Here is a 27984-nt window from a genome sequence, read left to right as displayed (position 1 = left end):
ATTGTTGACATTGTTGAGGCCATAAGGCCTAGAAGACGTTGAGCAGTATGGGCGGTAATGTAAGCGTGTGGGCAGAATTGGCTTATTAGGGTGTGATGCTTGGTGATTCTTTCTTGAAGGAGAAAAACTCTCGCCCTTGTGGAGGCCAATAGGGTGTTGATATAATGTGCTGGGTACGCGTGAGAATTGACTTTTGTTTGTTGACTTTTAGGTCCAGATCTGCCAGGAGGGAGAGTGTTATTTGGATATCTTTCAGAGCTCATGTGTGGGATGGAGTAACCACAAGCCAGTCATCTATGTATGGGAAGACTGTAACTCCCAAGGTACGTACATAGGTGGGCTGCCACGGGTGCCATACACTTTGCAAATACTCTCAGTGCTGTGGAGAGGCCAAAGGGGAGGGCCTTGAACTGGAAGGCATGGCATCCTACAGCGAACTGGAGGAATTTGTGATGCTGTTGACGTATGTTGATATGAAAGTATTCATCGCTTAGATCTATTACGGCAAACCAATCGCCTTGTTGAAGTACAGTGGTGCCTCGCTTGATGACGTTAATTCGTTCCAGCGAAATCGCTGTAGAGCGAAAACGTCGTCAAATGAAATGAAAAAAACATTGAAATGCATTGAAAACCATTCAATGTGTTCCAATGGGCTGAATACCTGCTCGTCCAGCGAAGATCCTCCATATGGCGGCCATTTTCGGTGCCTGTAAAGCGAGGAAGCCATCCTAGAAAACAGTGGGGGGCCATTTTCTTCAGCTGGCGGCCATTTTGAAACCCAACGATCAGCTCTTTGCTGATCGTCGTAAAGCGAAAATCAGTTCCCAAATCAGGGAACCGATCATCGCAAAGCAGAAAAACCCCATTTAAACCATCGTTTTGCGATCGCAAAAACCTAATCGTACAGCGATTTCCTCGTTAAGCCTGTATAAGCAAAATTCATTCTAGCATTACCATCCGAAACCGTTTTGAGATGATGTGATAACTGAGATCCCGTAGATCGAGAATAGGTCTTAGTCCTCCGTCTTTTTTCAGAATAGTGAAGCAACGAGAAAAAACCCTGGATGGTTTTCTGTGATAGTAGTGGGTGAAATGGCGTCCTTTGAGAGGAGGGACTGGACCTCTTGTTGAAGGATATCGGATGGTGGGGTCATGACGAAGTTGTGAGGTGGTGAGCCTGCAAATTCTATGGCGTAGCCAGTGGTGATGATGGTAAGTACCTAGTTGTCTGATGTGATGGAAGTCCAGACTGGAAGATGTGGTGACAACCGGGTGGTGGATGTACGGGAAGGTAGGTGTGACGGATCTGGTTCATAACAAAGTCAAAGGCCCTGCTTTTGTTTCTTGTCAGGGCAGAGAAATGATTGTTTTGGTCTCTGTTGCTGAACTGTATTTTTTGGTTGGAAACGGGTGGTAGATTGTGATGAATATTTGTTTTTATCGTAGTATGATCGTGACTGTTAGTATTGGTAAAGGTGACGCTATTGTGGTCGGTATGGTCTGTAGCATTGTTGAGTATTGTATGATCGTGCAGTTTTCTTTAATTTTTGCAGGTTTTCCAGAATGTCGTTGGTTTTATCATCAAAGAGGCTGGAACCGTTAAAGGATAGGTCCTCAATTGTCATTCTGCCATCATCTGGTATCTGGGCGGATCTCAGCCATGCGTATCTGCAGAGGGCTATTGCTGCGACCATTTGTCTAGAGGAAGCATCAATGATGTGCCTGGTTGTTATTCTTGCCTGGTGTTCCAGGGCCATAGCCTCCTGGTGGAAGGCTAGTCCTTGTGTCTTGTATTCACCTCAGGCAGACTGGAGAGATGTGAGGGTTTTGGTCCATAAGTAGCGGTGGTATGCTCCCATTGCTGCAATATAATTAGCAACACGAAGGTTCAACAATGCAAGAGAGTACACTCTGCGGGCTGCAACATCCAACTTTCTTCCCTCTTTATTGTTAGGCGTGGTGGAAGAGCAGTTGCACGCTCTGTTTTGAGTAGTGGCAACTATCAATGAATTAGGTGGTGGGTGTTTATAGAGGAATGTGGTGTCATTTCCATGAGTTCTGTAAAAGGTTTCTACTTTACGTGGCATTTGTGGGATAGACAATGGTTTAGACCAAGTTTGTTTGGTCAAGTTTAGGAAAGATGGTATGAAACTCAAGCTTGGAAGAAGAGTTTGTTGTTAATGTCCTCATATACTTTGTAAAATCAGTTGTGAGTATGATGAAAATCATCTGAAGGTGACGGTGGGTCATTACAATTACTGTTAGAGTCAGGTGTTGGTAGGCTGGGAATAGATCTTTGGTCCGGAACAGAGAGAGAGGAATGTGTGGAAGTAGAATGTGATGAAGGAGCAAGAAAAGATGGACCATTGAATGGTGGCATTGAAATTGGTGCAGTATGGTGAGATTTAGATAGAGATAGAGTTAGTGCTGGTGGATTATGATGGATTCTAGACGATTGATGTTAGGGGAAGGCGGAGCGGTGTGAAGAAAGTCTCTTACAATTAGAAATAATGACGGATTCAACTGAAGTGAAAAAGTAATAAGCAATCTGTTCTTTCTTTAGAAATCACAACAGCAAAGGGGAGCAGCTCGAAGAGGAGACTTCATGCAGCGGCGGTAAAAAAGAACTGAGGTACTCTGGAGGGCGGGTGGACCTTGTGGAGGGGGGGTTCCTGCCTAGATTAGCATAAAGCTCTAGAATATTCTGGAGACTTCTGCGCAGATTTAACTAGTGTGCATTCACAGACACCACAAAGAACATACGGCTATCAGTATTTTATGTATGCCTTGAGCTTTGTCATCTCCACTAGCTGCCAATCTGTTTCTGTGCCAAGTTGAAAGCATTGATTTTAATCCATGCAGCAGAAAATGTTGTCAATCAATCCAGGTCACCTTAAGGAGCCACAGCACTCCCCTTACATCTCATGAACTAAGATCAATTGAAGAGAAGATGCTTGAAGCAGAACACTGGTGAAAGAAGTGGGATCCAATAGAAGCACATAATTAAATCCTGTCCCATTATCACCATCAGACTAATATTCCACTCAGGATCACTCCTTTCAGTTCATTTGCATTATGAAACAGAAGACTGGAGTTTTTGTTTATAATATTAGTGTGCCTGATCTCTAGCCCCCACCATTTTGTATACCCCAAAGATCCCCTTTTCTCAAAGGGCTCTTGTCACAGGGAATGCAAAAATGTAGCTGGTGTACCTTTCTCAAGAAAGGAAAACCCAGACAAGATGGCAACCTTATATTCTACTCTTCCAGCTTTTTACTGATTTCCCTCTTTTGTCATCTTCCCATTACACCAGCATTCATTCAGCATTTTCTGTTCTTACTCTCCTCTTCCCATACATACATATGTGCATGAGCGCATACACACACACACACACACACACACACAGAGAGAGAGAGAGAGAGAGAGAGAGAGAGAGAGAGAGAGAGAGAGAGAGAGAGAGAGAGAGAGAGAGAGAGCTTACAAGGCAGAGCTTGTGTTGCTGGATTCCAGCAAAGGGCAGAAATGAAGATTTAAATAGCCTGATTTTCTAGAGTCCCATTGAAAACAAATTGAAAACAACTTGACCACATACCAGGCTTCCTACAGTTGAGGAGCCACCAGACACTGAGAAGCCCTCTAACCAATGTTCCCTCTAGTTTTCCACCAGCACTAAGCAGAAACATCACCCCACATGTGCAAACTTCCAACTGCAACCAGAACCAAATGAGCACCAATGTGTGGCACCAATACAGCACTGAGCACCCCATGCAGCTTAGAGGGAATGTTGCCTCTAGCCTCTGAGGAACCTATTATCTCATGTTTAGTGACTCAACATGGCATTGCAAGCTACATTTATACCGATTACAACTAATTAATGTATCTTAAAAAACAAACATGAATTTTAAAACCAAACTAACTTGCACGGTTCCCTTAATAGGTATGCCATCATGTCATTGGGGCAACCAGTCCTGGGCAGACCAATACATGCACATACTCCTTATTATGAATGTACTCACAGAATTATTGCCATTGAAGCGAGCAGGAAGCCTCCTGCCAAGCATCTTCGGCCTATTTGCTGTGGGATGTGATAAATTATCTGAGGTAGATTTAATATCATCAAAACTTAAAAGGTCTAGAAGAAAATTGAAAGGAGAAGGCACAATTAAAATGTTGAGAAGTTTCAGAAGGTAACAGTTTAGACTCTGCTTGGACGTTATGTTAATTAAGAAGCCAACAATATGATGTTATCTTCCATATTTCTTTAGAAACAAGAACTAGAGTGACTGTTAATGAGCTAAAAATGATATTGAATTTTTAAGCAGACAAAAGAAACTAGGAGCAACTTAAGCTACATTTTCAATGCAAATGTAGAGCTGAATGTATAATATGTTGATCTCTACCAGAGTGAGTTTACAATTAAACACTGAAGCAAAGCATACAACTAAAGTAGATATAGCTGATCTATTTCTTGTATGACCTAGAGATAGCTACAAATTACTCAAGAATTCAAAGGCTAGAATTGTACTGGAATTTTACCCTTGAGTAAGTGAAACTGTGTAAGCAGCAGCAAATTGCAGCTAATTAACAAGATGCTGGTCACATGCCTAGTTATATGGCAATCATGCGACCTGCACCTTGTGAATTACTGTAGCTGTGATTTGCCCCTATAATTTATGTGATTTAACTTACTTTGCAGGAAAATTCCAGTAAGAGTTTGGCTAGTATATTTACGTGGAATATGGAAACTTGCCCAATAGCAGTGATGGGTTGTAAAGCATTCAGTTCTTAAAACTGAGCTCCTTGAAGTATAGATTAAAGAATTATACTTAATGGTAGATAATACATGGATTTACAAAAAAAAAATTGCAGTTTGGGGATTATTCTTCCTACATCATGCTCCTCTCTTCCCCTCTAGTTATGTACACTTATCCTACTCATAAAACAGCCTCTGAGACACATGTCTTATGCAAAACTCACTCAGCCTTACTGTTCTAACATTAGATTTCAAAAAATATGTTCTTTATATCTCTTCATACCATTACCTGCTATATTTATTCTTATATATTCTAAGCAGCTGAAGCACCCATTACACAGACTACACAGCTGCACTCAGCCAGTGGGCCTTAAATTCTCACCTTCCACATAATGTTGCTCAGACTCATCTCTTTCCTCCCGAACCCACATCATCTTCTCACTTGACACCATCTGCTTTGCCTACAAGAGTTATATAATCTGAAGATCTTTCTAAAGTACAGTAATACAAGATCCAGACCATTTAGAGCCTTACAAGTCAATATCAGAGCCCTGAATTGGGTTTGAAAACAAACTGGCAGAAATGTCTCATAGTATTGTCTTAATACTAGCAAGAAATTTACCAGCAAGATATTCTAGTGATTTTTTTTTGCACTTACAGTCATAGCCAAAAATATTGGCACCCTTGCAATTGTGTCAGAAAATGCAACCGTTCTCTCATAAAATTGTTGCTAATGTTTTGGTACTCACATGTTCATTTCTTTGGTTTGCATTGGAATAACACACACACAAAAAAAAACAGAGAAGAAAAGTCAAAATCTGATATGATCCCACACAGAAACCCAAAAATGCACTAGCCAAAATTATTGGCACCCTTAATATTTGGTAGCACCCCCTTTGGAAAAAAATAACTGAAATCAATCGCTTCCTGTAACCATGGATGAGTTTCTTACCCCTCTCTACTGCAATTTTGGACCACTCTTCTTTTGCAAACTGCTCCAGGGCCTTCAGATTTGAAGGATGCCTTCTCCCAAGTGCTGCTTTGAGATCTCCCCACAGGTGTTCCATGGGATTCAGATCTGGACTCATTGCTGGCCATTTCAGAACTCTCCAGTGCTTTGTTTGTAACCATTTCTGAGTGCTTTTTGAAGTGTGTTTCGGGTCTTGTCCTGCTGGAAGACCCATGACCTCTGGTGGAGACACAGCTTTCTGACACTGGGCACTATGTTGCACCCCAAAATTCTTTGGTAATCATCAGATTCCATGATATTGTTCACACAGTCAAGGCATCTGTAAGCTTCATCCGTCTCCAGGGAGATCAGACGAGCCGGGAATAGAGAGATTCTGGAGATTAGTCAGTCCCTATGTGGCTAAGGTGAGCCCAAACTCAGCCAGGATACTGCCCTGAATCTCCTTCCTCAAGACTACCCCCTTTGTTAAGAAAAGAAAGAAACATAACACGAAACATGAGTTAGAACTCAGGTGAAATATGGGCTCTGTGGTAGAAAAATATGTGGCCAATTATTCAGGCTATTCTGTTCAAGAGACCAAAACATGAGATCTTATGCATTACTGTTTTTATTAAGAAATATAGTTCTACTCAGAATTCAGTTTATTGCAAAATAAGGCATTTAGTAACATTTCCAACCAAGACATCAGATTATTCCACAAACTCCAGCTAAGAAAAATAAAATAAGAAAATGAATACTAAGCTAGAATAAAGGTCAGGCTTAGCCATCCTTTTCTTAAAGAAAACTACATCCTTACGTATCCAGGTATTCCATAGTCCATCAGGAACTGTAAAGTCCATTATAATCCATCAGGTCCATGTTAGGAAAAAGCTCCATTTCAGGAATTAGAATCCATGTTGGAAAAAAGGCTCTTCTCTGTCTCAGCAACATTCCATTTTACAACTTACGACTCCATTACCCCCCTTCTTCTTCCTCTCCAGGATGACCAATTAGGAACAAGCATAAAGTGTCTTGTCCCGCCCCAGATTCTCATGAGACTTCGCAGGTGTTATTATGTTAGTGGTAGAATTGTTATGACTACAAGAAGTTCAGCTCTTCGGCCATCCTGTGTGTGTTTAGTCGTTTAGTCGTGTCCGACTCTTCGTGACCCCATGGACCAGAGCACGCCAGGCCCTCCTATCTTCCACTGCCTCCCAGAGTTGTGTCAAATTCATGTTGGTTGCTTCGCAGACACTGTCCAGCCATCTCATCCTCGGTCGTCCCCTTCTCCTCTTGCCATCACGCCATCCTAGCAACCAGATAAAGACTGAGAGCTAGGCAGTCGAAAACAGCATGTGAAATTTTTTTCACAGACATTGATTCTAAATGGATGCCATTAAGACAATTATATGACTACATAAACCATTCTAAGAAACACACAATAGCTTCAAAAACACATATCATTACAGCATCCAATGCCAGAAGCAGCAAAGCAACCCCCAACACATCTTTGAATCTCCACCATGTTTGACTGTAGGGACTGTGCTCTTTTATTTGAATGCCTCATTTCTATTTCTGTAAACAGCACCATGATGTCCTTGACCAAAAAGCTCTACTTTTGACTCATCTGTCCCAATATGTTCTCCCAGAAGGATTGTGGTTTTGTCACATAAGTTTTGGCATACTCCAGTCTTGCTTTTTTATGCCTTTGTGTCAGCAGTGGTGTCCTCCTGGGTCTTCTTCCATAGTATAACTTTTCATTCAGATGACGGCGGATAGTACAATCTGATACTGTTGTACCCTGAGTCTGCAAATCAGCTTGGATTTGTTTGGAAGTTAATCAGGGTTTTGTATCCACCATTCAAAACAGCCCTTCGCTGTAATTTTTCAATAATTTTGCTCTTCTGTCCACATCCAGATAGGTTAGCTACAGTGCCATGCGTTGTAAACTTTTTGATGATATTGCGCACAGTGGACACAGGAACATTAGGATCTCTGGAGATGAACTTCTAGCCTTGAGATTGTCAATGTTTTTCCACAATTTTTTCTCTCAAATCCAGCCAACTCTTTACACATACAACACAAAGGTTGAGTCAACTTTTCTCCATCTTAACTGGTTGCAAGTGTTATTACTATATTGCCCACACTTCTTACTTGTGATAGGTGTGTCTAAATACAAATTAAATGAGCATCACATGCTTACAATTTAGATAGGGTGTCAATAATTTTGGCCAGTGCATTTTGGGGTTTCTGGGTGGGATTGTATCACATTTGACTTTTCTTGTTTTTCTTTTTTGATGTTGTTCCAACGCTAACCAAAGAAATGAATATGTGAGTATCAAAACATTTGCAACTGCAACAATTTTCTGAGAGAGGATTGCATTTTCTGACAGAATTGCAAGGGTGCCAATATTTTTGGCCATGACTGTACGTTCTGAAGTAATGCTGGTTCTCAAACTATCTTCAAATGCAGTTGTATCTTTGACATGAATAACTGTAACCTAGTCATTCCTTCCTAGGAAACACCACAGTTGCATTAACTGCCTTCAGAAGTAAAGATAATTCCATGCTAAACCAAGCTATGAAGGAGCATGCATGAAGGAAACACAGCCACCAAGGCGGAGTGCACCTTCATCCACTTCAGGATAACAATTTTCTTGATAAACCTCAAAACCATAGAACTTCTTGGGAACAAGCTTCAACTTAGTGGCTCTTGCCCAGGCCAAATTCAATACTTCACCTACCTCATAAACTAAACAAAAAATAGAGAATTCCCTAGAATACTAATGATACTAAATACTAGACCTCAAGTCCTTGGATAATTTCTCCTTGCAGCTTTATATTAATGTTAAAATATGTTAACAAACTACCGTTCCAGGCCAAGGTGTTGTAAGCCCTTCTCCCACCTTACCTCTATGTCTGCAGTTTTCAAATCACAATGCTGCTATGACATAATATAGTGGTTTATAGTATCAATGAAAATATTTCTCATCAGCAAAACAAAGCCTAAGTCTGAAAAGCCAACAGAATCTGCTAAAACCACCTCAATCAAGAGACAGTCTGATTTTTGAGACTAATAAGCAATTATTAGACATCTTGGGATCTAATTATACCATTTCGAGTTACGACCAGCTCCAGCCGCAAATTTTGCTTCGACTTGCAGCCAGAGCTTCGAGTTGTAAACAGAAAAGAGGAAGGGGAAAAGGCAGGGAATTCAAATGTAGGTACTAACTGTTGGTCGGCGAAGAGCTTCTTTGTAGCTCTTTCACCCCAACGGTTAGAGAGTGTGCATTGGAAGAGGCTTGCGACTGCCTGGTGCTTTCTGCTCCTAAGTACAGTGGTGCCTTGCTTAATGAGCACCTTGGTTAAGGATGAATCCACATAGTGACGTGTTATTTGCGATCACAAAAGCGATCACATTGCGATGTTCCTAATGGCCAAAAATTGCTTTGCGATGACCGGTAAGCATTTCGCTTACTGATTTTCGCATAGCGATGTTTTTTTAACAGCTGATCGGCGGTTCCAAAATGGCCACTGGGTGAAGAAAATGGCCGCCTGCACTGTTTTCGCACCCTTTCCTCGCTTACCGGGCAGCAAAAATGGCGGCCGTATGGAGGATTTTCTCAGAACGGTGAGTTTTTTGCCCATAGGAACGCATTAAATGTGTTTTAATGCGTTCCTATGGGCTTTTTTGTCCCGCATAGCGACGAATCCACATAGCGACGATTTTTTCAGAACAGATTATCGTCGCTATGCGGGGCACCACTGTACAGTACATTTACTTTGCTTTGCAGAGTAGGTTTGGATTGGGGGGGTTATGTTTCTGTGCTATAATTTTTTTTTCCAGCTCCATCATGTTCCAATGGGGCTTGCTCTGTTTGTTTCTTTGGTTTTTGATTTTTTTTCCAGCCCCATTGCATTCCAATGGTGCTGGCTGTGTGTGGGGGTGTTTTTTGTGATTCTCTTTCAGCCCCATCGCGTTCCAATGGGGCTGGCTGTGTGGTGAGGGTGTTTTTTTGGTGATTATTTTTCAGCCCCATCACATTCCGATGGGGCTTACTCTGTGTGTGTGTGTGTGTGTGTGTGTGTGTGTGTGTGTGTTTGTGTGTGTGTGTGTTTTATTATTTTTTTCTGGCTGGAACGGATTAATGGGTTTTCGATGTATTCCTATGGGAAATGGTGCTTCGACCTACGACCATTTCAAGTTACGCCCATCTTCTGGAAGGGATTATGGTTGCAAATCAAAGCACCACTGTATATATAATGTTAGTAACACTGCCGTGGAAAGATGAAAAATGAACACAAACATTTAATACAGTGTATTAAATTCTGCACTGTGCCTTCTGGCAGAAAAGTCAGCATGGGCAAACTGTGGAGTCCCAGGGCAGTCCTAGAAGGTAATGATAAACCTAAGTACTCTCTACCTGGAAAATCTGGAAAGGGTTGCTGTGGCATTCACCCTTGTGGCACCTGCATGTTTTACCCTCACAAGGCTCATGTCATGTTTTCCTCTCGCTGCCACCAGTGGATTACCTCAATCCACAATACAAATGATGTTTGTCAGAACACATGTTTTGTGAATACAAACAGAACTCATTTATTGAAGGGAAGCAGATTTAATAATAACAGAAGTTCTTCAGATAAACATTGTACACAAGCAAATCATTAACAGTTCTCTCAGTACAGTGGTACCTTGACTTACAAACTTAATCCGTATTGGAGCAATGTTTGTATGTCGAAAAGTTTGTAAGTCGAAGTACCATTTCCCATTGAAATGCATGGGAACGGAATTAATCTGTTCCAGCATTTCAAAAGGCAAAAAAGCAGGGGGAAAGGGCTGAAAATTTGAATTTCCAGCCCTTTCTCCCTGCCTTTTTGCAGGGAGCCATTTACAAACTGCTCAGTTGGCAAAAAAATGGCATTGACTTGCGAACGGATCCTCGACGTCATTTGTAGGTCGAGCTCCGTTCGCACGTCGATGCCAATTTTTGCCAATGGAGCCGTTCATAAATCGAGAAGTTCGTATCTAGAGACGTTGGGAAGTCGAGGGTTGACTGTACATACTTTTCTCTTTCAAAATCATTACCACCTTCTCTACCTATTTTCTTAACCAGCCTTATCACTCAATATCTGATCCCTCTCTGACTAACCAGTCCCTTATCTCTATCTGGATCTCATCCCAATTTCTATCTCTATCTGACTCCTCCTCCTCCTCCTGCCAAGCCTCATATAGCTGCTGACGCCGCCTCTCCAGTCCTCTCATAGGCTCATGCCAATCAGCTCATAAATAAAAATGGCATGAGTGATGTGGGGCGATTGTCACAGTTGCTGTAAGTCAAAATCAACTTGATGGCACACAATTATTATGATTATTAATATAGCATTAGATTAAGCATCCTTCAGTCTTGAGATACTACGGTAGCGTGCTCTGTATGCAGGACTTGGAACAGTGTCTAGTGTGGCTGAGAAGGCTAATTCGAGAGTGACAATCCCTTCCAAACTGAAGACAATGCAATCTGTCCCCTGTCCAGCTCCCTGATTTTGCTGCTTTCGGGACTGCCTCTTTGCCTCGGCCAGCTGGACAAGGGTCTCTTCAAATTGGGAGAGGCCATGATGCACTGCCTGTCTCCAGGCTGAACACTCAGATGTCAAGGTTTCCCATCTGTTGAGGTCCATTCCTAAGGCCTTCAGATTCCGCTTGCAGATGTCCTTGTATCGCAACTGTGGTCTCCCTCTGGGATGATTTCCCTGCACTCACTCTCCATACAGGAGATCTTTTGGAATCTGACCATCAGCCATTCTCACAACATGCTCAAGCCAACATAGACGTTGCTGTTTCAGTAATGTATACATGCTAAAATTTCCAGCTCGTTCTAAGACAACTCTATTTGGAATTTTGTCCTGCCAGGTGATACCAAAAATGCATGGGAGACAACACATATGGAATGTGTTCAGCTTCCTCTCCTGCCATGCACAAAGGGTCCATGACTCAATGGAGTACAAGAGTGTGCTCAGGACAAAGGCCCTACAGACCTGGATCTTGGTATATGCCATCACCTTCTTATTGAGCCATACTCTCTTTGTGAGTCTAGAGCAGTGGTCCCCAACCTTGGGCCTCCAGATGTTCTTGGACTACAGCTCCCACAAGCCCTCACCACCACCTCTGCTGGCCAGGATTTCTGAGAGTTGAAGTCCAAGAACATCTGAAGGCCCAAGGTTGGGGACCACTGGTCTAGAGAACATGGTAGCTGCTTTGACAATGCGTTTATCCAGCTCGACATCTATGGAGAGAGTGTCAGAGATCGTTGATCCATGAACAAGTCATGAACAACCTCCAATTCTTGTGTGGAGATGGTAATAAAGGGAGGTGAGTCCACACTGATTGTTATTCCAAAGTCTTGGCAGGCCTTGCTAAAACTATTCATGAGTTGTTGGAGGTCTTCAGCAGAGTGGGCAACAATGGCTGCACCACCGGCAAATAGGAAGTCCCACATGCATTTCAGCTGGACTTTGGTCTTTGCTCTCAATCTAGAGAGATTAAAAGCTTTCATTCTGATCTAGTCCGGAGATAGATACTTTATGCTGCAGTTCCAAAGGTGTACTTCAGCATGACAGCAAAAAAGATCCCAAACAGAGACGGTATGAGGACACAGCCCTGCTTCACTCCGCTTCGGATGTCAAAGGGATCTGATGTTGAGCCATCAAAAACTACAGTGCCCTTCGTTTCCTCATGAAAGGACCTGATTATGTTAAGAAGTCGAGGTGGACATCCAATTTTGGAAAGTATTTTAAAAAGGTCATCCCTGCTAACCAAATCAAAGGCCTCTGTGCAATCTATATAAGCCACAGAGAGTGGCTGTTGTTGTTGCCTATGTTTCTCCTGCAACTGTCTGAGGGAGAATACTATGTCAGTGGTGGATCTATGAGCTCAAAATCGACACTGTGATTCTGGATAGACTCTGTCTGCAAGCTCCTGGAGTCTCTTCAGTATAACACAGGCAAGCAGCTTCCCTATAACACTGAGAAGAGAGATGCCATGGTAGTTATTGCAGTCACCCCATCTCCTTTTTTCTTATACAATGTGACAATGTTTGCTTCCTTCATGTCCTGTGGTACTCCACCTTACCTCCAGTAAAGACAAAAGACTTCATACAGTTTGGTTGTGATGATCTGTTTACAGCAGTTCAGCACTTCAACAAGGATGTTATCCTTCCCAGGTGCCTTGTCAGATGTGAGGGAATCCAAGGCCACGTTTATTTCTGCTAAAGTTGGTTCACTGTCCAACTCTTCCAAGACAAGCAGGCACTCAATTTTATTTAATGCCTCTTTGGTTACTACATTCTCTCTGGAAAATAGCTCAGAGTAGTGCTGCACCCAGTGTTCCATCTGCTGTGCTTGGTCCTGGATGATCATGCCTGTAGCAGACTTCAAGGGAGCAGATTTCTTCTGTATTGGACCTAAAGCCTGCTTGATACCGTCATACATTCCTTTTATTTATTTATTTATTTTATTTGTTTATTTGATTTATATCCCACCCATCTGGTCCAAAAGACCACTTTTATGTTACCTGTGTCTGCTGCTATCTGTATCTGAGAGCAAAGTTGAAGCCAATAATCGTTAGAACATCTCCTGGCAGCCTGCTGGACTTTGCTACGAGCAGCTCAAAGAGCCTGCATGTTGTATTCACTACAACAGGCTTTGTATGCTGCTAGAGCTTTCCTCTTATCCTTGATGGCTGGCATAGCATATTAACATAGCATATTTCTTTCAGCATAATGAGATTTCAAAAGAAGGTGAAAAGGAGGGGGTCAGGATGCTTATCTGCCTTTTGTTCAAAGAGATGAGTGACAAAGTCCAACCCACTATCTAAAGAGGGGACTAAACCAGCACCACCACCCACAGGCCTCTTGCAGACTATAGCTATCTACATCTAAGAAGCTACACTTGGCTGCCAACAGAGGCCATGAGAATTTTGGAGCTACCCATGAGAACATGGTGCATAGCAAGAGGAATATGAATTACCATCAAAAGCTTGCTGTTTGATTTTTGTTTTGTTACTTTTTTAGTGGTGCAATAAAGGTATCACCTATTCCTCTCAGATAACTTAAATACATAAAGTCTCAGAAGGTCTTCATGCTATATAGTTTGAATACCCTGTCAGAGACATATTATTTATCATTGTAAAAGAATATATTCCACACTCTATTTTCCCCCCAGTATTTCCAAGGGGAAAAATGGCTTGGGGGGGGGAAGGCAAACCCCCCCCCCCCCGTTTTCCTCCAATTTTTTTTCAGGCCTTTCTAGCTCTAGTTCCTGTATTTGTATTGTTTGGAGACCATACAGCCTTTTCTTAACTTTTAATGAACTGTGTAAGATACCACAGAACGGCTGGTCATGGCACTAGTGTAAGTTGTTGAACACTTTGAACTCTTGAAACCAGACAAGCAGTGTTGCATGCTGAGGAAAGCATCCACCAACTAAAACTCCTGATTTGGTTTTAATTTGGCTGAAATTGACTATTCCGGTGCTTATAGCGCTATTGGGCGGTATATAAGTCCAATAAATAATTAAATAAATAATTAAATGCTTAATCATTTACAAGTGTGGCCAGTGGATGCATCTGAGCAACTTCAAGATTGCTTTAGGAGCACTGATTGGGCACTGTTTGAGGAGGACAATGTTGATACTTATGCCTCGACAGTACTGTTTAATATCAAAAGCTGCATCGATGTTGTTACCACCACCAGACAAGTACGAGTATTTTCTAATAACAAGGCTTGGCTAAATAGAGAAGTGCGCCTTTTATTAAAAGCCAGAAATGCTGCTTTTCATTCTGGTGATGTACTACAGTATAGAGAGGCCAGAGCTAAACTGAAAAGGGGCATTAGGGATGCCAAAGCTATGTACAGCCAGAGAATTGAACAACATATCTTGAGAGTTCTGACACTCGTCGAGTATGGCATGGCCTACGACAAATCACGGGGCAGAGTAACAAAAACAGTCTGTGTAGCAACAGTGATTTTTTGGCTGAGCAGTTAAATCAATTTTTCAGCCGTTTTGAGGTGGAAACAGGAACAACCATTATTCCAGCACCTACTGTCTATAATACATCACAATGAGTCTGCTTATAGAAAGGAAGTACAAAGGTTAATACCTTGGTGTAAAGAAAATCATCTCACACTTAACATCAAAAAACGAAAGAACTCATAATTGATTTACAATCTGTAAAGGGCCTTTGATGGAAGTGTGTGGCTTCAGTCCCCTCTTCAGGTAGTGGTTTGGACTTTGTCACCCCTCTCTCTGACCCTCCCTCCATTTACCACTTTACATAAACGGTGAGGAAGTGGAGAGAGTTGGTAGTTTTAAATTTCTGGGTAATTACATCTCAGAGGACCTCTCATGGAATATAAATGCCAACATGCTAACGAAGACGGCACAGAAGAGGCTGCATTTCCTGAGAATGCTCGGCAAGTTAAATTTATCTCAGCATTTACTTCTGTCATACTATCGTAGCACCATTGAGAGTGTCCTAACCTATGGCATTCTGGCATGGTTTGGGAGTAGCTCTGTAGCGGACAAAAAGGCTCTACAGAGAACCATTAAAATTGCCCAGAATATCATCGGGCTCCAGCTACCAACCCTGGATGACATCTTCACATCCCGCTGTCTGAGGAAGTCACACAGCATCCTGAGAGACTCTTCCCATCCTGCTTATAACTTTTTTGAACTGTTACCGTCTGGCAGAAGATACAGAACAATTAAGACTCGGACCACAAGTTTTCTAAATAGTTTTAATCCCAGAGCTATAATTGCAATTAATAATGAGCTTAAAGACCACCAGTAGTGAATAATTAGTTGGACTGTGTTACTGCGGTGTAGATGTTTGTATTTTTACTGGGGAACTTTTAGTGGGTGGGGAGTGTTTGGGGAATTTTATGTGTGCGCATGTGTCTGGTCTCTGGATGTCTGTGAATTTCGTTGTATGGGTATACTGTGTATATACTTACAATGACAATAAATTATTCTTATTCTTATTCTTATTCTTATTACAGTGGGGTCTCTACTTAAGAACGTCCCTACTTAAGAACAATCCAACTTAAGAACAGCTCCATTTGCTAAATTTTGCTTCTACTTGAGAACAGAAATCCAAGATAAGAACAGGGAAAAAAAACTTTCCTGCTCTTTTTTTAACCTTAGGTCATCTTAGGTTAAAAAAAATTCTCCCCCTAGTGGTAGAGTACGTATTAACCAGCTTTGCATTAGTTCCAATGGGAACTAATGCTTCAATGTACGAACACACCTCTACATAACAAAAAAAACAGCCAGAACGGATTAATTGGTTTTCAATCCATTCCTATGGGAAATTTTGCTTCAACTTAAGAACGTTTCAACTTAAGAACACCATTCCAAAACGGATTAAGTTCTGAAGTAGAGGTTCCACTGTAGTTTCTATGGACGGAAAAGAGCAGATACGGATTAAATGGTTTTCAATGCATTCCTATGGGAAATGCAGATTCAACATAAGAACTTTTCAACTTGAGAACCACCTTCCAAAACGGATTAAGTTCTTAAGTAGAGACCCCACTGTATTATTATTATTATTATTATTATTATTATTATTATTATTATTATTATTATTATTATTATTATTATTATTATTATTATTATTATTATTATTATTATTATTATTATTATTATTATTATTATTATTATTAATCCCAACTCTGATGGAGTCTTGCCATTCTTCTGGTTATCCTGTTTTCCCTAGCCTTTGAGTTTCAAAAGGCGGCAGAATGGAGAAAGGAGGGAGGGTCAGAGAGAGGGGTGACAAAGTCCAAACCACTGTCTGAAGAGGGGACTGAAGCCACACACTTCCATCACAGGCCCTTTACAGATTGTAGATTACAGCTATTTCCATCTAAGAAGTAAATTTGGAGCTACCCACGAGAACATAGTACATAGCCTGAGGAAGATAAATTATCATCGAAAGCTTGTGTGTGTGTGTGTGTGTGTGTGTTTTAGTGGTCCAATAAAGATATTGCCAGTTCCTGCATTTGTATTGTTTGGAATTTTCCTGATTTTTAATGGCCTTTTCCTGATTTTTCATGAAAAGGTGTGTAACATATTCCATAATGTTAGTTTGACTAAAAACAAACAAAAAACACACAACCACACACACACACACACACAACTTATTAGATTGCTATTAGCACAGCACATTGTGGAAGAGTAAGTGGCAAACCTTCAGCAGCCATGGAAGAATGAATGGCAGTTATATGCAGCAGGTGCAAACCTGGACCCATAAAGTGGCAGAGAAGAGGTCCTAGTTGCACCTGATTACAGTAAAGGTTTGGAGAAACCTCCTGTCCCTGGTATTCACATTGCCTCTGCTCTAGGTAATCTCAAGATTAGACCACTGTAACACGCTCTACGTGGGGCTGCCTTTGAGGCTGATGCGGAAACTTCAGGTGGTGCAGAATGCAGCTGCCAGACTCCTTACTGGAGTGAGAAAACACCAGCACATTTCTCCTATTCTGGCCATGCTGCACTGGCTGCCCATCCGTTTCTGCATTGACTTCAAAGTTTTAATGCTTACCTATAAGGCCCTAAACGGTTTGGGACCTCGATACCTGGCGGAATGCCTGCTCCCACCAAGATCTACCTGGATCACCCGCGCGAGCCAGGAGGTAAGGTTGAGGAGCCTGATGCCGAGGGAGGCCCGGAGGGAAAAGACATGAAACCGGGCCTTCTCGGCAGTGGCTCCTTGCCTCTGGAATAACTTTCCTCCGGAGATTCGCGTGGCCCCTACGCTGGGTACATTTAAAACCCAACTAAAAACTTGGCTGTACACCCAAGCCTTCCCCCCTGACAGCACTTAACTCCTTTTCTTTTTGCTATTTATTTTATTTATTTTTTGCACTGTTCTTGTTACTGATTATGTCAATGCTTTGTGTTGTTTAATGAATATATGACTGTTGGTAGCCGCCAAGAGTGGTAGAATATACCAGATTGGCAGGAAATAAATAAATAAATAAATAAATAAATAAATAAATAAATAAATAAATAAATAAATAAATAAATAAATAAATAAATAAATAAATAAATAAATAAATAAATAAATAAATAAATAAATAAATAAATTGGTACTAACATAAAGAACATCAACACAAGGGCAACAGCAAGACAGAAGATTTGTGTGCCAGCTTGCCTACCTGTTTTACAACCATAATGATCCCCAGATTTAGAAATCAGAGATAAAGGCTGGAGAAAAGAGGCTCATGGGTCTCTTTTTGTCCAAACCCTACATGCAAGATGCAAAGCACACAACTTGGGTGGATGACCAATATAATCTAAAAGTGGGTGGGAAGGGGGAAATCAGCAAGAAAAGTAAAAGAGAATCTACTGGGACAAAATTCAAATTTTAATACAATAGTGCAGCAAAACCATCCAAAGATGCTATTTTGTTAGGTAGTATTGGGAACAAATAGTTGGAAACATAGAATATCTTGGAATGGTTTCAAAACAAATATTATGCACACATATCTTTAAATGAAAGTTAAATCTACAATGGGCAAGAACAGAAGCCTAGTTGCAAGAACCAATGCATGGAACAAAGAATTTGGTGTGCCATATAGAAAGTTATCTTACCAAAATGGAGAAGGGAAGGGTAAGTTCCTGACATGTAAGAAAGGAAACATGTCAAACAGGAAAGGAAACAAAATCTGGAAAGAAAAGTCAAGGAGAGGAATATCTAAAAAAGATTCTGAACAAAAAAATTCTTGCAGGAGAAGTACATGTTAGGAGTTTTAAAATTACATTCACCATGGTAGTATTATCTTCAGTATATAACCAGGACAATGCATTGACTCAGCTATGTTCATTCAATGTCAACCAAAGGGAATGGTGAAATACAATTGTGACTGCTAATCAAAACTACGGACTAAATCCACAGTCTTTCTTTCAGTGGTACGGAAATTCAGCTTAACACAAAGGTTCTCCTGAATAATGGCCAATGGCCAAGCATCTTAATTTCTATTTAGATACTTTCTACATGTGTCTCCCAAAACCTTGTATTTATATATATGGGAACTCTGAGGTAAATAAAGCCCTCATATTGCACATTCATGATACCAATTTTGTAAATTTGGGCATAACTAGAACAAGTGTAATGACTATAAAGCAAAAGCCAGTCTGCAGGTCAATCACAGCTTATGAAATCAACCAAGAAAGAACAGCTGAGATTAAAACTAGCAACAAAAGATATAGTGATATTCATTAAAAGGATGCAACATAACACTATACATTACATAGTAAAGTAGGTATATAAGGGTATTCAGATATTATGATCAAGCCAGTCAGTGTGCTGGTCCATTGCCAAACACTCCCATTTGCAGTGAGAGCAGATATAAACAAATAATGGATCTTTTTTGTCTGTCATTTTGATACTGCAATGTGTAAACTCAGCAAGAGTTGGAGCTCTGGCATATTTCTCTCTCATCAAGCCAGAAGAAGAATCTAAGGTTTGTTCTAGGTTAATTTATTTGGGTTGTTGGCAGAGAAACAATCCAAAGAGCTGGTACCTCCCAGTTTGGACACTAGGAATGTAGGCTCTTGACTTATTTATACACTTGCAGTGCAAATGGGACTGATCAGCAAGCATGCATCAGCTTGCTGTTTGTGAACATCAAGCCAGAGGTTCAGCAAAACCCTGGCTTGTCATGACATGTGAAGCAAGACGGTAAATTTTTTATTCTCGAAAGCTTTCATGGCTGGGATCTAATGGCTGTTGTGGGTTTTTCAGCTGTTTGGCCATGTCCTGAGGGCTTTTCTTCCTAACATTTCGCCAGTCTCTGTAGCGGGCATCTTCAGAGGACAGGAGTCAGAACTCTGTCTGTGCTCTGGTGCAGTTTGTGGGATAGTTGAGTATTTATATCTGTGAGATCAGCTTTTGTCCTTTTCAGGAGTTCACCTCCTGAAAAGAACAAAAGCTATAAATACTCAACTATAGCACAAATTGCACCAGAGCAGTTCACCTCCTGAAAAGGACAAAAGCTGATCCCACAGCTATAAATACTCAACTATTGCACAAACTGCACCAGAGCACAGCGTTCCGACTCCTGTCCTCTGAAGATGCCGGCTACAGAGACTGGTGAAACGTTAGGAAGGAAAGCCCTCAGAACACAGCCAAACAGCCCGAAAAACCTACAACAACCAACAGTAAATTTTACCTGAAAATAATTTATTTAATTACAGACTTAGCAAAATTGCAACATACAATGAGAAAACAACAGAAAGAACTATTTTTTCCAGTCAGACAACTGGAAAAAATAAAATGGAAAGCCACATGACTCACTAAATACTCTAGGATAAGGTAGATGTGATGAGGGTAGCCTATTCACTTAGAAATGCCCTTCCAAACTGTCTGAGCTACTGTTTGTTTAAATGTTTGTTCTCTTACTTTTACCATGCATTTTATTGAACCAAGCACCTTGTTTCCTCTGCCTTCTAAGGCCGCCCTTCTACCTCAATGAAAATATTCTTCTATTAAAACAGGGAACTGACTGGCTGTTAGTGCTTTTTACAGGTATGCTGCACTTTGTAATGTTAAATTTTTACTTTGCTTTAACTGAAGTGCTTTCCTACTGTTTAATTACCTTTAAACATGACACATTATTGTGCCTTTATGTGCACATCTTTGAATCATGTGTTGAATCAACAGTGACAGCTCAAGAAGAAAGACAGGATACAAAAAACCAACAGACATTAGATTGCACACCACTCTGAAATCTAGCAGAATTAAATTAATCAGCAGAATGGTGTAGTCAAACCCGGATCACACAGAAAAAGGAGATGAGACTTTCACCTATAAAGGAGGGAATACTTTCTACCACTTTATATTTAAACAACGAATGTATGAAAACACACAACTAAGCCAACACATTTATGTCTGACCTCAGTTCAAACAGAAGAGGGGCACCACAAAATACTCTGACTGAAACTTAGTCTAGATAGGAAGAGATATTGAGGAAACCAGTGAGGTGCAAATCAAGACATGACCAGAATAAAGACTCACTTGGAAGGGCTAATACAGTAATTGATTAACTCTCCCATATCGCCACAACACATTAGTTCTTTGTACTTAAATAAGGTAGATCACTATGCACACAAATCAAAGATTACTATACTACATCAATACTTTTTTCAAACATATTAGATGAAACAGAGGGACACTGCAGCAGATTTATAAAAAAATGAACTTATGAATGCCATTTTAATTCTACTAAATAAAATCCTTAAATAACTACAGGGTGAGTACAGTATCTCAATAAAATATACTCCCCAGAAAAATATGCATGTTCATGCTTACCTAACCAGTAATTATAGGAACAATTAATTAACTTTAATAACCAATGCCCTTTAATGCACTTCTTCCATCTGATCCCATATTTCCTTTGTTTTGTATCATTTAGACTGGCTGACTGCCAGGGACACTTTTGTTTTTATTAATCACAGACAAGTCACTCTATAAACCATCCTGGGTGAAGAGTAACATAAAATTGTTTTAAAATAAATAAATGGTCCATTCTTAGACAGTTGGGCTCCATAAATAAAGTATTAGGGCCTATAAATTGGCAGCCCAAGCTTAGTGAAGAAATGGTTAGGATTGCTGTTGAATTAATTTTAAGGAACTCCTGCTATAAGCGCAATGGTACTACACGAGTACATACAGTACAGCAAGAGAAATATAAGATATTTTTGAATGGAGTAGACCTGTATCAACTTGCAGGGAACTGCTGTTTCACTAGGAGAAGTAAGAGATGTGACTCTCATTTGTTAGGTTCAGGTGCAGCACGCGGGATAAAAGGCATTCCAGTTTTTGCCCTTTGATATAGCAAAATGTTTTGAACCACAAGAGGTGTTCCTTGCAAAAAGTTAGTGTAAACACGTCCTAATTGAAAAGATCAAACTACCCTGTTTCCCCAAAAATAAGACCTAACCTGAAAATAAGCTCTAGTATAATTTTTCAGGATGCTCGTAATATAAGCCCTACCCCCAAAATAAGTCCTAGTCAAGTGAAAGCCCGCCCTCCACCATTGTGCAGCAGCCAGAAGATGACATGACTATAAAATAAAACATCCCCTGAAAATAAGCCCTAACGCATTTTTGGAGCAAAAATTAATATAAGACCCTGTCTTATTTTCAGGGAAACACGGTAGAAATACAGTGAACTGGATTATAAGAAAGAAACCTAGTTTGGCGGCGGACGAAATTGGCAATTATAGGCCTGTCGCCAATGTTTCTTTCATGAGCAAAGTGGTTGAGAGGGTGGTGGCCGATCAGCTCCAGGCTCACCTGGACGAAACGGATGCCCTGGATCCATCAGTCGGGCTTCAGGCTGCGCCACGATACTGAGACGGCATTGGTCACCCTGTACAATGACCTGCTGAGGGAGGCCGACAGGGGTAAAATCTCCCTGCTGGTCCTCCTCGACATCTCGGCAGCCTTTGATACCGTCGACCACGGTATCCTCCTGGGGAGGCTCTTTGAGTTGGGAATTGGTGGCTTGGCACTTGCCTGGCTCCGTTCCTTCTTGGGGGACCGTCCCCAGAGAGTTCAGCTTGGGGAGAGCGTCTTGGCCCCATGGAGTCTCAATTGTGGGGTTCCACAGGGGTCGATTATCTCCCCAATGCTGTTTAACATCTATATGAGGCCGCTGGGTGGGGTCATTAGGGGATGTGGGGCTTCGTGTCATCAATATGCCGATGACACCCAGCTCTACATCTCCTTTTCACCAACTGCAGGTGATGCTGTCCTTTCCCTTCAGCATTGCCTGGGGGCCATACTGCAATGGATGCAGGAGAACGGACTGAGGCTGAATCCGGATAAGATGGAAGTTCTGAGGGTGGGTGCCCCCGTGGTAGGTGGCTTGGGTGGCTCTCTCACATTTGGGGGGACCACCTTGGCCGTGAAGAGTGGGGTCCGCAGCCTCGGCATATATTTGGACCCGACGCTCACCATGGAAACTCAGGTGGCGTCGGTAGTCCGCACAGCATTTTTCCATCTTTGGCGGATTGCCCGGCTGCGACCCTATCTCGACATGGGGGCGCTCACTACCTTGGTGCATGCGCTCGTAATCTCAAGATTAGATCACTGTAACGCGCTCTACGTGGGGCTGCCTTTGAGGCTGACACGGAAACTTCAGGTGGTGCAGAATGTGGCGGCCAGGCTCCTTACAGGAGTGAGAAAATATCAACAAATCTCTCCAACGCTGGCCGCATTGCATTGGCTGCCCATCTGTTTCCGTGTCAACTTCAAAGTTTTAACGCTTACTTATAAGGCCCTAAACGGTTTAGGACCTCGATATTTGGCGGAACGCCTCCTCCCACCAAGGTCTACCCGGATCACCCGCGCAAGTCAGGAGGTGAGGCTGAGGAGTCTGACGCCGAGAGAGGCCCGGAAGGAGAAGACACGAAACCGGGCTTTCTCGGCGGTGGCTCCTTGCCTCTGGAACAATCTCCCTCCGGCGATTCGCGCAGCCCCCACGCTGGGCACCTTTAAAACCCAATTAAAAACATGGCTGTTTATTCAGGCCTTCCCTCCAGCCAACTCTTGATTTTTTCTTACTTTTCCTTTTTATCTTTACTGCTGTTCTTGTTTGATTATTATGTATTTGTCTATGTTTTATTATTTGATTTTATATTTGGAAGCCGCCTAGAGTGGTCCGGTGGGCCAGATAGGCGGGGTATAAATTAAATAAATAAATAAATAAATAAATAAATAAATAAATAAATTATTTATTTATTTCAGAAGTGTCAATTTTATTATATATGGAGAAAATAAGTTCTTAAAAGCACTGCCAATGTTTAAAAAATCAAATAAACCAGTATCAAAAGAAATATTGCATTTAAATTTACCAATTTGAAAGTTGTATGATAGTACTCTCCAAAACTGGGGTCTTGCCCTCTTTGGTTTAAAATGTGGACATGAAGCAGGGTTCATAACAGCAACCAGAGTGATTTGTAAGCAGAAATGTTAAATGAGAATGGGGTGATCTATGCAGGACTAGAATTGCCACCATCCTTGATCACTGGCCACAAAACCTAGACCAGATGGGAAATGAGGTCCCACGGTATCTGGAGAACCACAAGTTTCTCACTGCTTTGTTAATATTCTGGGCACATGAGAGCAAGCTTTCATTTTTGAGCTCTGCCCAATTTAAAAGAAGGTAATAAATTACAGCTTAGTATTATGGTCTACCAGGCTTAAAATCAATTTATAATGGAAAACGTAAAATGAAGTACTAGAGAATTTATCAGTTTTACACTGTCCCTGGCAACTGACAGTGGAGTCAGAAACATTAAAAAATCAAAACAAACAAACAATCTACTATGGCGAGAATCCATTCAATAATGTGTAAGTAAGTCAAGTTTAAGCCTGGTCTTTCTGCTAGTCACCATAATTTCAGTTAATTTATTTTTATAATATACTTTAAAATTTAAAACATCCCGTTAATAACTCTTTTAAATAACGTGTGATTTACTTATGTAGAAAACAAAATTCAGCATGGCGAATTCCTGTTAAACAATCATCACACTGAGAAATATTCTATTTTATCTGTAAGAACATAAAATTCAAAAGGGAAGTTCCAAACCTTAAATATCAACCAAGAAACAAATCAGTGGGCTTGAGTGCAATATTTATATTCTTTGTTTTGCTAATGTTCTCTCTTGTCATTCTCAGCAAAGTCCCAGTCTCCGTAACAAGATATTTATTTATTTAGCTATCTTATTTGTGCAGAATGTTTTTTGATGTAAATCAGCATACATTTTGTGTAAAAAGGCAAATCATAATAGGCTGAAGCATTTCTATATTTTTCTTCCCAGAAAGCTTTTGTTGGAAGGGCAGTAAAAGAGAAGAAAAATCAAGCTTACTTTTCAAAGGGTCTTTGAATGAGCATTTCTGCACAAAATGTTGTGATGCAAATAAAAACAGTGTGATTAAAGTCCAGCTTATTAAGGAGTTGAACATAACTGTTAGTGAAAATAATATTTTTATTCATAAAAACTGTAAAGAAATTGTCAGGAAGGCTGAGGGTTGGCAAGGTTTGAGAGTCAGACCAACTGATGAAGAAAGCAAGGACAAGGGAAGAGGTAGAATTGCTTCAGAAGGGATAGATTCACACAGGGCCTTGGTTATAAGAGGGCAGCATATTTTGGGTAGGGAAGTGACAGTGTAACACAATGAAGGGCAATGAATTTCAATAGTGATTTGAACCAAACAGACAGATGTATGAGGGGGGAAAAAGAAAATAGAAAAGGAAAAATAGAAGTACTGTGGCACCTTAACGACTGACTTCCATAAATTCCAAACTCCTTCACAATCAGACATACAGAACGAAATGGTTTATATACAATGTACTTTGTGGGGCTGGGGACTCAGCAAAGATGGAGATATGAACAGAAACAAAAGAAACAAAGGTTTGTGAACATTTCTCTATTAAATAGCACCTGCTTTACAGCTAGCTCAATATCAGGCTAAAGAAAGCACTTCTTGCATGAGTCAAATTCAAATGTTGACAAATTTCATGATTCACAATCCCCACATAATTCAAGCAACTGTAAATGAAAACCACCTTAAAAGTGTGGCCCAAATCCTGTTAGTGTAACTTTGCGCAGTGCTGGTAAAATTTATTTTAAGTTAATTAAATGCTTCCTATTCCCCCTTCCCCATTTGAGGTTCAAAGGCCAGCAATTTCTGGCAATTAAAGGCTCTCTGTCCCATCTCAAGGCTCCATAAGGCTTCCCCAGGTGAAAAGGAAGTTATAGGGAGCCTCCAAACCACAAATAGAGACAGGAAGTACTTAATTAACTTGAAATAATTTTTACTGGTATGAGCTGATGATACCATCACTCTTACACTGCAAAAAGTTATGCAAACAAAATTTTGACCACCGACTTTCGTTGAACATTTTAAAAATTGAGGGGTTAAGGCATAGAAGTATATCCTCAATTTTTCTGTTTTTCAAACAGAAAAATTGAGCATATCCTTCTATCTATGCCTTAACCCCTCAACTTTTAAAATGTTTATGAAAAGTCAGTGGTACCCCACCCCACAGGTGGAGATAATGAGGGTCCAGCCCCATAGGGGCAGATGGTCCACTCATGATTGCGCTGCTGTTGCGACTGCCACGGAGCCTTACAATGGCTCCAGAGATTGTGTTTGGCTCGCCACTCCTGGCAGGAGGTAGGACGACAAGCCTCTCTGCTAGGTCGAAGAGTAGCTCACCAAACACGATCTCTGGAGCCATTGGAAGGTTCCGCGGCGGTTGTGACAGCGGTGCAATCGTGAGTGGACTCTTGTTAGCTCCACCTGTGGGGGTATATTCATATTCATATACGAATTCGTATTCATATAAGAATTCGTATTCATATACAAATATCCCCATCTCTATTTAGTGGTTGAAATTTTGTTTGTTACAGGAAAATGTATCAGGAGGATGGTTCTACTTACAAGACAAAATATTTTTTCTGTCTGGGATTTCATGCTCAATTTGTTTTATTATACATGTCTTCATTTTTCCAATATTATATCATTTGCTTGTTGTTTAATACCAATGTTTAAATAAGCATGTGTGTCCTCAGTAGTATGGATCTTTTTAGAGATCCAAATATTGGAGTACTTTAAAAAAAACCTGATGGATTACAGATGGGGGAAGCACACTGAAGATTTTTATTCCAGTACTTTCACAGGGATAGCTACTCTGTTTCTCTGAAAAGAAACCCTAACTTGAAAATAAGCCTAGAGTGGTCCTAACAAGACTAGATAGGCGGGATATAAATTACATACATACATACATACATACATACATACATACATACATACATACATACATACATACATACATACATAAATAAATAAATAAATAAATAAATAAATAAATAAATAAATAAATAAATAAGATTTGTCAGGATGCTCGTAATATAAGCCCTACCCCAAAAATAAACCCCAGTTAAGTGAAACCCTACCCTCCACCATTGTGTAGCATTGTGCAACAACTAGAAGATGATGACATGACTGTAACTGAATAAATGTAGATTGTTGTACATGAAAAAAAATAAAACATCCCCTGAAAATAAGCCCTAATGCATTTTCGGAGCAAAACTTAATATAAGACCCTGTCTTAGTTTTGGGGAAACACGGTACTCAAGTTACAAAAAGAAGAAGAAAAATAATGGGCTCTAGGCCAGAAAAGCATATGCCATAATAAATTTGTTAAGTCTTTTGAGATATTACAAAATGCCTTATTTCAATATTTCATAGTAAAAAAGATTTTTCAACTTATATAACTTTTAAAAATAGCATACCTGATTCTTTCATGTTCTTTATTACAGCAGAATCTACCTCCACCGATTTAGGTCTCAGTGGTAACTGTTCAGGATCTAAATTTGGTTTGGCCAAAGGTTCAATTTCAGATTTTGGTCGCCAGGAAGCAACTTCCCCATTCGCCCTGTGTTTGGAAAAAAAAAACCCAAATGAACACAATTTAATTTACATATTAGAAACAGAGACAAGGCAAGTACATAAAGTAAATCTCTGCTTAAAAGTATTCTACATGATAAGCAGGCCAGAAAACTATGGTAAAACACTGTCTAGTAACTACAGTTTTCAAACTCCAAGTCATAATTTCAATCAAAAGCAAACAAGTGGAGGAAGGAACTCATCCATGGGACAGGAGAAATAATATGCAGCATGAGAGCCTACAGCATGCTTCCAATGCTCAGAACCCATGATATAAAATATGAGATTTGTAAATCCTGTTTTACAGAAATATGTACCATTAGGTCATGGGTCCATATCAGACATTGGGTGAGGTATAGGGAAGGGACTCACATACATATACATAAACAATGCCTACCCTTCCTACAAAATTATCTACTAAGATAGCTATACGTATATTTTGCCACTACTAGGAACCAATAAACCACAGAGTTACATAATAATAGAATTGGAAGGGGCCAACAGGTCCATCCCCCTGCTTAATGTGGGAATTGTAATACTGCTCTAACAGCTAGGATGTTTTTCCTATCTGAAATCTGGCTTCCTGTAACTTGAGCCCATTATTATGTGTCGTATACTCTGAGGTGATCAAGAACAGATTCTACCCTTCTCTCTATGACAGAGGACCCCAAGCCCCGGTCCATGGCCTGGTGCCAGTCCGTGTCCTGAGCCGCGCCGCGCCGTGCCACAAAGACAGACCTCCCAGGGCCCTCCTGCATGCACT

The 27984-nt window shown here is 40.7% G+C and overlaps 1 protein-coding gene across 4 annotated transcripts in view; it reads right to left on the bottom strand.

Moving 5' to 3' along the window:
* CD2AP (CD2 associated protein) overlaps nt 1-27984 on the bottom strand; it is a 155593-nt gene that overhangs the window by 26237 nt on the left and 101372 nt on the right. For 3 of the 4 annotated variants that reach the window (XM_073004553.2, XM_073004551.2, XM_073004547.2), the window contains 2 exons: nt 27068-27210; nt 4017-4132 (listed from right to left, as the gene is read on the bottom strand). In XM_073004553.2, coding sequence (XP_072860654.2) covers nt 4017-4132; nt 27068-27210 — 259 coding nt within the window. Of the gene's footprint in view, nt 1-4016; nt 4133-4871; nt 7012-27067; nt 27211-27984 lie in introns of those variants that run through there. The other variant, XM_073004555.2, reaches the window with a different exon arrangement.

The sequence above is a fragment of the Pogona vitticeps genome, chromosome 1, assembly GCF_051106095.1.
Source record: "Pogona vitticeps strain Pit_001003342236 chromosome 1, PviZW2.1, whole genome shotgun sequence".
In the NCBI taxonomy this organism is placed as follows: domain Eukaryota; kingdom Metazoa; phylum Chordata; class Lepidosauria; order Squamata; family Agamidae; genus Pogona; species Pogona vitticeps.
The sequence above is the reverse complement of the archived record's forward strand: the minus strand, read 5'-3'. Positions and strand labels throughout refer to the sequence as shown.